This window comes from Pygoscelis adeliae, unplaced genomic scaffold (genome assembly GCF_000699105.1).
Source record: "Pygoscelis adeliae isolate BGI_AS28 unplaced genomic scaffold, ASM69910v1 Scaffold95, whole genome shotgun sequence".
Classification (NCBI taxonomy): Eukaryota; Metazoa; Chordata; class Aves; order Sphenisciformes; family Spheniscidae; genus Pygoscelis; species Pygoscelis adeliae.
Window position 1 is genome coordinate 1881543 of NW_008824869.1, and position 11453 is coordinate 1892995.

At 39.2% G+C, this 11453-nt stretch overlaps 1 protein-coding gene across 1 annotated transcript in view; it reads right to left on the bottom strand.

Annotated features, from left to right (window-relative positions):
- Nucleotides 1-310: 310 nt before the first annotated feature.
- COL15A1 (collagen, type XV, alpha 1) overlaps nt 311-11453 on the bottom strand; it is a 70682-nt gene continuing 59539 nt past the window's right edge. Inside the window, exons 26-32 of the mRNA XM_009324497.1 lie at nt 8407-8471; nt 6516-6644; nt 6289-6348; nt 4882-4941; nt 3776-3961; nt 2458-2573; nt 311-2139 (exon numbers count right to left, since the gene is read on the bottom strand). Of these exons, the coding sequence (XP_009322772.1) occupies nt 1923-2139; nt 2458-2573; nt 3776-3961; nt 4882-4941; nt 6289-6348; nt 6516-6644; nt 8407-8471 (833 nt within the window). The 3' untranslated portion in view covers nt 311-1922. The remainder of the gene's footprint in view (nt 2140-2457; nt 2574-3775; nt 3962-4881; nt 4942-6288; nt 6349-6515; nt 6645-8406; nt 8472-11453) is intronic.

The following is an 11453-nucleotide window of genomic DNA, read 5'->3' on the forward strand; positions in this document are numbered from 1 at the left end:
TCTCCTCCCCCTTCACACAGCTCTTCTGTGTGATCCCATCTCCCCCCCCCACCTCTTGTCACTGCAATTCTAGGCAAAGAAATAGCCAGCTCCCCGACTGCTGGCTCTAGCTCAGGAGTGGAAGAGCGAGAACTGACGGTGATGACTGGGTGGTGACCGGCTGCAAGCATAAACCCCACTGACTGTGACTTGTCTGAGCTGAGGGTCTGCCACAACGGATTAAAAGTAGATGGTTCCTGCTGGAAGCACGTAAAAGCACTTTATTTCCCCCCTTGAACCTTCTGTGACTCAGAGTGAAACCTGCCGTACATGTACAACTCTTCCACCTGTGTGAACTGAAGGAATTTGGCATTTCACAAGAGTGCTCAGCATTTTAGGGAAATGGACTATAAACGAGTGCAGTGAATTGTTATGCGTACATTTTAAATGTAATGTGAACTGGGTTTGCCTCATTACCACGTTGTAATAATGGAGTCATGACTTTTCCAAGAAAAAAAGAAGATATGATTCAGCTGACCCTGGGAAACAAGTTTTTATAGTAAATTGGAAAAATAAAGCTGGATTTCACAATGTTACGTTATATAATTATATCAGTTTAGTATAGTGAGTGTGATTTGCTTTTGTCTTTTGAAGGTAGCTATCTAGTAATCTAATACTCTATTTGTCAGCAAATGAACATGTATTTCCAACACGGACTCTAGATTAAATCTTAAAAAATGATAATGTAGAGTTAGACCTCCATAGTTACTGCCTGATTAAAATATAAGTAAATATGTTGTTTAAAATATGCAGTAGACGAATATATAGGCAAAAGACTTCAGATATTATGGTGATACTGTTTGCAAAGAATATTAGCATTTACTGATCATTCCTATCATTGCTGCTGTTATTTTATATTAACAATTCTTTAATTATGTGAATGCCAGAAGAGTAAATTCACAAAAAGGAAAATCACTTTACATATAACTTAGTGGGGTAACAATGTCTAGAACCTATTTTAAAGAAACCATGACAGACATCTTTCATTCATCAGTCTGCCACAACAGGAAATGACTTCCTCTAATACACAATGAAATAAATAAAGGTCAGATGGTTCATTTGTCTGCATTTGCTTTGCACAGTTCTACCAGTAAAACAGGATGTTTTCTATTAACATTGCTCCAGATTTCCTGGTAACAATAGCACCAAAATAAGGACCAGATTTTGTCTAGGTGAAATTCACTCCTCCTGCATAAATTCCCTATGCCTAGAATCTGCAAAGAAAAAAGCTGAAGTAAGATGTGGAAGCTTCTAAATTTATGTGTAAGCACCAGGCTGCAATCCGTACAAGCTTACAGGAGTTAGGTACTCGGCTTCCACTGAAACTCAAAGGAGGTGAGCACCTTTGTTCCTAAAGCTTTTTTGAAAATTCCAGCCCTGCAAGATGTGACAGCCTCCCATGATTTGCTCAGGGACAGTATGTATATATACATATATATGAATAGTGCCTTGGGTATTCAATACCTATGCAAGTGAAAAGAAGAGGGTAGAGCATGCAGCTTCTCAACTGTGAGGAAGCAGCAGCCTTGCTGAGCCATACTGCTTATGAGACAGGCTACTGGATCTTCCTCATAGACCACGCTTGACTTGTGCCCTTAAGTGATCTTCAGCTCAGCCAGAAAGACAAGGGGCTGTGAGTTACTTGTTGGCAAACTTTGAACCATGTGGGGTTCAAGTGGAAAGAAGGACTTTAAAGTCAGCCGCATATGCACTGGATGTTCCACCTAACTGGAATGCGGTTTGTGTTGAGGTATGTTTTCTTTGGCTATTTTTTCCTGAAATGTGCAATTGCAAAAAATAAAATATTTACATCATTACAAATGAAATTTCAGTGTCAGCTTTTTCTCTCATAAAATGGAATATTCCTATGTGCAACAGGTGAATTATTTTCCTTGGGGATCAGATACAAAACTGTTTTCAATACAGAGAACAATAAACTGATTACTACAGCTATATACTTTCTGATCAAGAAGTTTCCCCGTCTTCAGCGGTGATGCTTGTCCCATAGCTCCTATATCAGCTCTGTGCCAAGCTTCACAGTAGTTGCTAACCAGTCGGATCCCATTTGCAGTTGAACCATGCCATATTACCTTTTGAGGCCTGAAAGATAATGTTAAGAAGTTACTTCCTGAAAAAGTCTCTTTTTGCTTTATTCAACTGCACACCTATATGTGTGGTGACTTGTATTTCTACTTTCCTTCTGCTTGAAGCAAACAGTGGGTAGAATAGAAAGGAGAGGAAGAAAAGGAGAACACAACCTGATATCCCATTCATAGGCTAGCAGAAATGGAAAAGAAAGATGGCATAAGGAAAGGGAGAAATTTTTATCACATTTCTAGTAGCCCAAGATATTGCTACTTGTACTATTTGGTAAAAATAAATGTCATGTAAAACTCATAAATGGTAATGTAAACTCACCAGGATGGATCGGTCATGACGTTCCTCCCATCAAAGGAGTATATCGGAACATGAATGTTGAATTGTCCACCGTTTCCATTAAATATAGATTCCCAGTTACTGAAAAGTATTTCTCCCTGTTAAAATTTCAAAGGTACTTTTATAAAAAAAAATCAAATCCAAAACCCACGTCATACCTGACTTTTGTAGACTTATCTATACATCTAAAATCTTATCTGCGTTTAAGAACATTTATCATTCCAGCTTTCACATCAGTTTCTGCATGATGCTCCCGAACAAACTTGTCTCATCTATCATCTCTATGCTAATAGCTCTCTGATCCACGCCTTTGCCTCACAGTTGCATCTCTGTTCTATTGTCACTCCAAATATTCAGCTCGATCATCTCCATTTCCACTGTCCTTTCCCTCCTAACTGTCTAAGGGGTTGTTTGAAAAATTGCCTATAACTACTGTAGCTATAGAGAAAATACAGAGATTCTTTGTATTGGAACTTCTGTTGAGGTCACAGTTTTGTCAAAAGCGTGGCAAATGTTCAAGGCAAAAGCTTTGCATCAGGCTACCTCTCAAACTGCTTTTGAGTTTTGCCAGTCGAAGTTGAAACAATATTGTCTTTACAAATTTGTCTCCAAGGCTCTGTATTTGCATGCACTTCAGAGTAGCATCCGTTCAGCATGTTCCAAGCATCACGTGTTATTCCTGTAGGTTCCTTTGGCCGTTTGTTCTGGGAGCCAGCCAACGCTACAGAGACATCGTTTGTTTTCCTCAGTTTTAGTGTGTCTGTTTATGTGAGACCACAAAATGACTCATGCTCTAGACTCTCCTCTTAGTTTCACTGGGGTAAATCCAGCATCACTCCTAAGCACAGAATTTGCCTTTATCTTTAAAAATGAGAAAAATAGGCATTTTAGCCTATTATACTCCGTGATCATACTAGAAGGTAGAACATAATAGCTGTCTTTGAGAAATGAGGATGCACTTTCCCTCCTGATATAAAAAATATCCAGAAAGCCGAACATGATACTGTTGCTTTGTCAGCAATCTGCTCAAAGTAGGCTATTCTCATAGCTTTATTTCTACCATTAGCCTTAGGATATTGAAAAAAGCAAGCCTTGAAAATGCAAAGGAAATGTGAGACAGTCTGTAGCTTTCTACTTTGTCACTACTTTTTTTTCTTGAACCTGACTCCGAAATACGAAGCAAAGCTGCTTCTTTATAAAATGCAGTTTGGGTTGAAACTTTTTGCTTTTGCCATTTTCCAGGATTTTGAGGCACCTACAGCCTATCCTAATATAACAAGTACTAAGTACTCATTTTTACCTTAAGATTGACTATTGGTAAATGGTATCGGTCTGTTTTTCTGACAACTGTGGCCAAATCTTGCAAATGTGATGAAAGGAAGGCTCTATAGGTAGACGTCAAACCTGCTAGTTGGGCCTGTTGAAAACACTGAAAATCTGCTCGCATGTCACCAGAAAATGGCAAATTTAAAGCCACCAGATGCAGCTGGAGAAAAAAAGAAGAAAAGCCACCATTTTTTTAAAGTTTATAATGCTAGGAAGACATATATTGGAAACAAACTAGTCCCCCCCCTCCTCCTGCCAGCACAAGAACTAGTACCTTCCATACCAGGCATGAAAGTTATTTGCTGCCATAACATTACATTTCTTAAAGCTATGAGACCCATAGCAGAAATACCTATTTATCTTTGAACATTAAGGAAACCATGAAGTTTATATACTCCTAAAAACTAATTTTTTTAAAAAAGCAGCTAATATTTTTAAGCAGAAGTCTTGGAATTATCACACAAACAAAATCCCAAATCCTACAAGCATGGAAATAAGTAGTAAGAAGTGACCATATACCATTTAAAAATCCACTGTTATCAAATACACGAAGTAGCATGCTTAAGTCAAACAGTACAGATGCAAGAACTAATCCACATTTTTGTTTTTTGAGGTTTTTTTTTTTTTAGATATACCTCAGTTACCTTGCTTTGTCTAAATATTTTAAAGTATTTTAAATGAAAGGTTAGATTCTAAAGTGTCTATCTAAAACAAGCAGAGCCATGAAGATAGAAAATATTCTAATGAAAATTTTAATGATTTAATTGTAACACTATTGTTAACTTAAAAATTACTGTGTGTTGTAGGTACAATCACTAAGCAAAGAGATATGCCTAACTCAGAATCAGGATTTTTTTTTTTCTTTGAGATGGGAAAGGGGCTAGGATGATGAAAACAGATCTGGAGGAAAAAAATTAAAATTGTCTCTGAGATGTCTAAACCAGTTAAAGAAGTGTATTTGTAAATTTCTGAATTAAAATCTGTGAATTTGAAGAGGAAATATCACAAATCTCCCTCAAGATGCAAATTGTCATGTTTCAAACCACAGCTATGCAGTTACAATATAGATCTCATACTTACTGCTGGTTTTCCATTGTTCATATTTGATATTGGACTCAGTGCTGGAAGAGACTGAAATCCCTGTTATTTTAACACATGCAAACAGATATGTTAAACATGTTACTCAGATCGGAACTTTAGACATTCAATAATTTTCTAAATAAAGCAAAAATTGAGGGAATCTGAAACTGTCCTACCTCTGAGAAATAAACCCAAAATGTGTAGCCAGAATACTTTCTCTACATACCATCAATTTGGTGTGTCACATAAATATGTGTTTGAAAGCTGTCCTGGCCAGAGCACTGGGTACAGTACCCGAGTGTACCCATTCCACAGTGCTCTGCCAGAGCTGGTGTCATCGCCGGATCACACCTCGAGTCCCGCACGGAAGCAGCCCGCTCTTGGCAGAAGCAGAAGACCAGTTCAGGAAAATGAAAACTGAGAGGGTAAGGAAGGTGTGGGTGGGAATATTTCTCAAGGCCTTGGTAATTCCCTCTTGTAAGCAATTGGCGTGTAGAGACCAGAAGGTCGATGATCTTCGGAGCTGTTTCAGGAACAGCGAAGTTTTCTTCTCTAGTTATGGTAAGTATGAGTAACAAACCACTGACTGTACCAGTTGGGAAACTCATGTGGTGTCAGCTGGAGGCTGCAGACTATTTCTTATAACATGAGGTCTAGACATTTTCCCAGTGTGCTAAGTGCACTTCTCTCTGACCTACTCTTAACTTTTTTTAGATTTCTTTCTGGCCATCTTCCTTCTCGCTGCTCCTTCCTAGCACTCTCTTGGCCCTTCATTATCTCAGCAGTCAGATCAATTAACCTGTCATCAATGAGACTGTTCTCTATCCCCTTTGCCACTTCTCGCTTTTCATCCTCCTGTGATTTTTTGGGACTGACAGCATGTTCACATGCAGGTTCATACAATAACTTGCAGAATGGGGTCAGGTACAAACTAACAATTGAGGCTTTAGAATAGAGCCTCAGCACACTGTGGAATAAGCTACATGCAGGTGACGATGATGTACCCTGAATACAGGATTATAATCTTTTAAAGAAAACCTGCTTTTCAGAAACACTTTTCTGAGTTTCCTTGAAAGGGACCAGGGCTTGATATGGCTGACTTCAGTGTTATGAAAGAGAGTACTGTTTTGTTGGGTTTTTTTTTGTAGGCAGCCTGCTTTGTTCTGCTTTTTGTAGATGCTGCTTTGTCTCTGCAGCGTTTGGAGTCTCAGAAGATAATGGAAACAGATGACTAGCCAGTGCAAACCAATTTGCAAGCTTATGTAGTGGTGGGATGCTTATTTTGAACTGACAAGTCTCAGTGGAAAATCATGTTGTGCAGCGATCTGCCTGCAACTTCTGCCAAATGTATTGCCTGTTTTTGCACATTTAGACTCAGTTTTTCACAGTCCAATATTTTGTACTTACATGGCTTGATATGGCTGGAGGAGGAAGGCTGTCAGCAGGGATAGGAATTAGCTCACCAAGCTGAAAGAACCCAAAAGGAAAAGCAAACAAAACCGTATCACCAGGAGCTTCTGAACTAAAAAAAGGAGCCTTTACACCCATGCTTCTCCACCCCTGTAAAAAATGTCTGCAACAACTCCATTTTGAGTAAGGGAGTTGGAAAGGATTAGGACGTAGTGCAATAGTACCTGCAATTTTCTCCATCCATTTCGAACACGGATAAAAACCTCACTGGTTTCACTCAGATAGATTAGCGTACCTTCTGCTACCAAATGAACTCTTTCCAACATACCCTCAATGTTTTGGAATGTCGTAACCTGTCAAGTAGGAAAATGAAACACGCTTCATCAGGCATACAAAACATTTTGCAAGTTAAATTGTTAATCTAAAGCCTCATTTGAACACATAAATGTCAAAGTTTCTTCCACAGGAAATGCTCATAAAGTCAGTTTTACATCATTTCATACAAAAAGCTTCAGTAACATTAATATCTTGCTACTTTGGTGTACCAGCATCATCATTCTGTGGACTGTAGTGTAACTACACCAATAGTTAATTTTGCACAGAGTGAAGACCATTGCATTTCTACAGTTTAGCATACCTAGATCAAAATGGCAGAGTTCAGAAGAGATTTGATAAGGCTTATAAATATCACACACAATTCTAGATACATTTGCTTCTGTTATATTTTTCTTGATGCTGTTGTGATCTCTTTTCTTTAAGGGTGTTTTCTTCCATCCCTTTTGTTATGTTTCCAGATGCCGCTAGTTTACACACCAAGTATTTTTCAATTTCTCTTTTATAGATCATCAGGAGGCTTAAACTGATGTCTGTCAGATGTGGACATTGCACTTATTACCTCTGTCTTTGTCACCTGAAGATAAGAACACAGTCCTCTCTAAGATGGGTTGCTTCTACAATCTGTTTGATAATTGCAGGTAGTGTAAAATCAGGGGCAAGTTTCTTGAAAGTGTCATTTCTTGACACTCGAGTGTCACTTCTTTCTCATTTCTTCACTGTCAGAAAGCATATTAATGCTTTATGAATCATGCAGACCATACTATAGATTTGCATATTGCTTTTTAATATTGGTTTTGAACTAAGTGGGCTTGAATCTCCTATCTAAGACAGTAGCTCCCAGCCTGTATCTACAGTTGTCTGCCTTGGGGCACCAGTCTTTGAACAGCTGTTTCTCCCCTGATCTGTAATCATTGTCAGGTCCTGAATTTCTATGAGAAAAGGCATTTAGCAGAGGTATGACACTATGGTGGGAAGGCATTAAGAAACTTACACACAGATTCTTGTTAGTTCATTTGATATGATGTAGATGATCTGAAAGTCTGCTTGTTTATTAGTGCATTCTCAAATGATTGCCAAAGATATCCAGCGAATTTGCTTTTCTATCATAATGTGAGAATGTGGAAAAGGAAAAAATTGCAATGAACCCCCTCTGCTAGCTTGAATAATTTTTTTTTTCAGAAACTACGACTATTTAATTTAGAAATTAACAAGACAGAAGTCTTAGCTGTCATTTTTACTGCATGGATATCTGGGATACAATTCTGATTTGATTCATGCAGTAAGAAAAGGAAACAAATTTATATGTATTCTCTGGCACAACTATTTTTAGATTTGCTAGGGAAATCTACAGTTTTCTTCTTAGAATCAAATGACCTATATTACTGGGTTTTAATCCAGTAATGTAAAGTGTTTTTTTAATGGAAACTGGGGATTCAGTAGTTATTCTAGTATTTCAGCATGTTAAGTTGCCACACTCCTTCAGAGACATTGCTTTGAACGTGGAATATGCACCTTTCCATTACTTTAGCATGCCATCAATCTTTGCATTTGTTTCAAGAGGCTGTTACTGACAAGGCAATGGACAGACTTCTCCTCTCATCACTTTTCCCAGATATATGGATTCCCTGCTGAAAAATTATGAGGTTCAGAAAACCAGAAAACATTCTAATAAATAAAAACACAGGACAGAGCTTTCCCTCCTCTCTCAGGGCTACCAATGACCACCAAAAGATTTGAAGCAAGGTTTCAATGGCAAACTTCCTTATTTTGCTGTCTTACCAGATTCCTGGTTGCAGGTGACCCTGGCTCTCCAGGAGGACCTGGTGGCCCAGGCATTGCGGCTGCTAAAATAAAACAAGCATACAGTACATGTTGAAGGTCATCTTTTTTGAGAGAGAAGGTGAGTGACATAAAGAAAGGACTTAGTGGTGGTGTGGTGTCTAGGAGTAGTGGGAGCTTTAAATAGCCATAGGCCTTACATAGTCAAGTTCTGAATAGCTGTGTTCAAGCCAACTACAGAAAATGCATTCTAAGGACTTTTTTAAAAGCAATGGTGAAACTTAGTATTTTCTCTGTTATTTGGGAGGTTAAGGTCAACAGATTGCAATGTGTTGTAGATACTCTGCAAATGAAGAACCAGATCCACTTAAATTGACCAGAATGCTCTTCTGCTAGCTGCTAATGACGTGTATATGGAAGAGGCAGAACTTTTAGCTCCTGCCCATGTGGGCTTTGAGGGAGTCATTATATCTTTTGCTCTAAAAGTAAACAAAAATCAACTTTTCCTTAGATAAAAAAATTCACAAGTGTAAGCTCAGCTTATGTTTCAAAGCAACTAAGAATTCTCCAGTGGTATGAACTTGAACTTCGAAGACTGCAGTCCACAACATCTAGTACCTAGTACCTGTCTCTACTCCAAAACTGAATTTCTTCACCTTGAGCTGAAAGTTCCTGTTTTCTGGAGTAAAAACTCCTTTCTTTTAAGGAAGGAAAGAAGGAAAGATATGGAAGACTGAAAGCAAGCATCTTGTGCAAATGCATATCATGATAACGGAGCTTTGAAGCTGTTTAGAAGAAAGAGCTTCTACACACAGACCCTGCTGAGCATCACAGTGTGTCCCAGCAGGGCTCTGTAGCTGAGATCTGGGCAAATCTTGTATTAACCATAAGTAGAAACTCCTTCTGTAGAGGAAAAGAGAGACGCACAGTGGGGGCAACAAAACAGGTCCAGGGGTATCCATGAGAGTACACCAGTATACTGCTGGGATGGAATATAAAAGGTTCAGTAAGAAATCTGATTAGGAACAGAAAGGCATGATGAGAGCTAGTATGACATTGAAGAAAGACATCTAATAGTTGGTGGATAGCTGTCAAACTACCTGAGCATGGGGAAGTCTAGCATGTCCTAGCATGCTGGTGAATCTGGAGTATGAAACATGCACAAAGAACTGCAAAGTTCAGCTCCTAACCACTCCCCAGTTCCTACCTTGCTGGGCACTTGAAAATGGTGTTCAGCTGCTCTTAGCTATGCAAATAGTGCTATAATCCCAAATATGGACAGAATTGCTCTTCAAAAGTGAAGGAGGAATGGAGGAATGTAGGAGTATTCTCTAAAACCAGCCTTTGGAGAAATTTTAGTGAGCACATGTGGTAACTCTCCCCACGATAATCAAAATCCACTCATCCACAGCTTACTGGATACAGCAACTAAACAGCCTGAAGGAGAGTAACAGAAGATAAGCTAAAGGAGCGTACCTTCTGCCTTCATAATTTTCAAAGGAATCAGGATCACAGTGATCTTCAGTGAAAGTGGAGCTATAAACTCCCCTCCACCCCCGCAAATACGTTCAGTGAAGAAAAAGTATTGACTATCTTCTTTTTTATTGGAGGATGATGAAGACTAATGGCAGAGAGGATAAACGGAAGTGTAGGCATGGAGTACTTACAATGATTTGTTTTGTCTGACTGGGTCTCTTAGCTAATATTCAGAAATGCTTAATATAAATTACACAGGAAAAGGCCTGAAGGCCTTTTTGGACTTTATGGATGCTGAGGATCTGTCCACATTATGATGAGCAGGGGCTAATTCAGGTACAGGCCTATGTTCCAACGTTGAACATATTAAAGATTTCTTCTTTCTCAAATGTTCTTCAGAGGATGAACACTTCTGATAGACACTCAATTAATAATATTTACTGGATGACAGATTGGAAATCTCACCTTATCCCTGGGCAGCTGTATAAACCAGTCTGACCAGGTTCAAGAAATACCTGGACAGAACAAATTGGAGACAGAGAGTTCTGCTCCCCAAACTAGCATACTGAAGGCACACATCTTGCGGGAAAACAGACTGATCATTAGTTCTCAGAACTGGAGATCTGTATTAGCTAGACCTACCCAAACTTGAGGCAGGATAGATCTGCATTATAGCCTCTCTATTAGGTTAACAATTCCCTTTCTGTTAGAACGCCATCTTCAGCTGAGATTAAGGAATGCTTTGCTCTGGTTTTACTTGGCTGGATTCCCATGCTGGCAACAGTTCCCAGAGAGAGGAATCAGAGTTGCTCACTTAAGCAGACGTGTCGAGTAATGTCAGAGGAGCCCAGGACCCCATCCACTAGAACCTAGTCTAAGAACTGGACATTAACAGTATGAGGTTTATCACTAGCAGACCTATGACCCAAGAGGAGTCAGAAGCACAAATGCCTTGAACTGCGATGGTTGGTTATAGCCATGTATTTCCTTTGATGCAAGTTTGAGATAATCTGCCTGAAGCTCCAGTGCCACCTTGCTTGCAAAGTTCCTCCCCTGGTGTGACTATTTGTGGCACATTTTACTCATTTTCTAATCCAATAAATTGAAAATCATTAAAGATACAGTAACCAATCCTCCCAAAGCTTTGTTCGGCATTTGCATGACAACTAGTTTTTAGAAGCAGTCCTCCAGCGGCTTCATTCTAGACCTAAACTCTACTGTGGGTACTGCCTTTATATCATAGAATCATAGAATCACAGAATCATAAAATAATTTAGGTTGCAAAAGACCCTTAAGATCATCAGGTCCAACTGTTAACCTAACACTACCAAGTCCACCACTAAACCATGTCCCTAGGCACCACATCTATGCACCTTTTAAATACCTCCAGGGATGGGGACTCAACCACGTCCCTGAACAGCCTGTTCCAATGCTTGACAACCCTTTTGGTGAAGAAATTTTTCCTAATATCTAGTCTAAACCTCCCCTGGCTCAACTTGAGGCCATTTCCTCTCATCCTATCACTTCCTACTTGGGAGAAGAGACCAACACCCACCTCGCTACAACCTCCT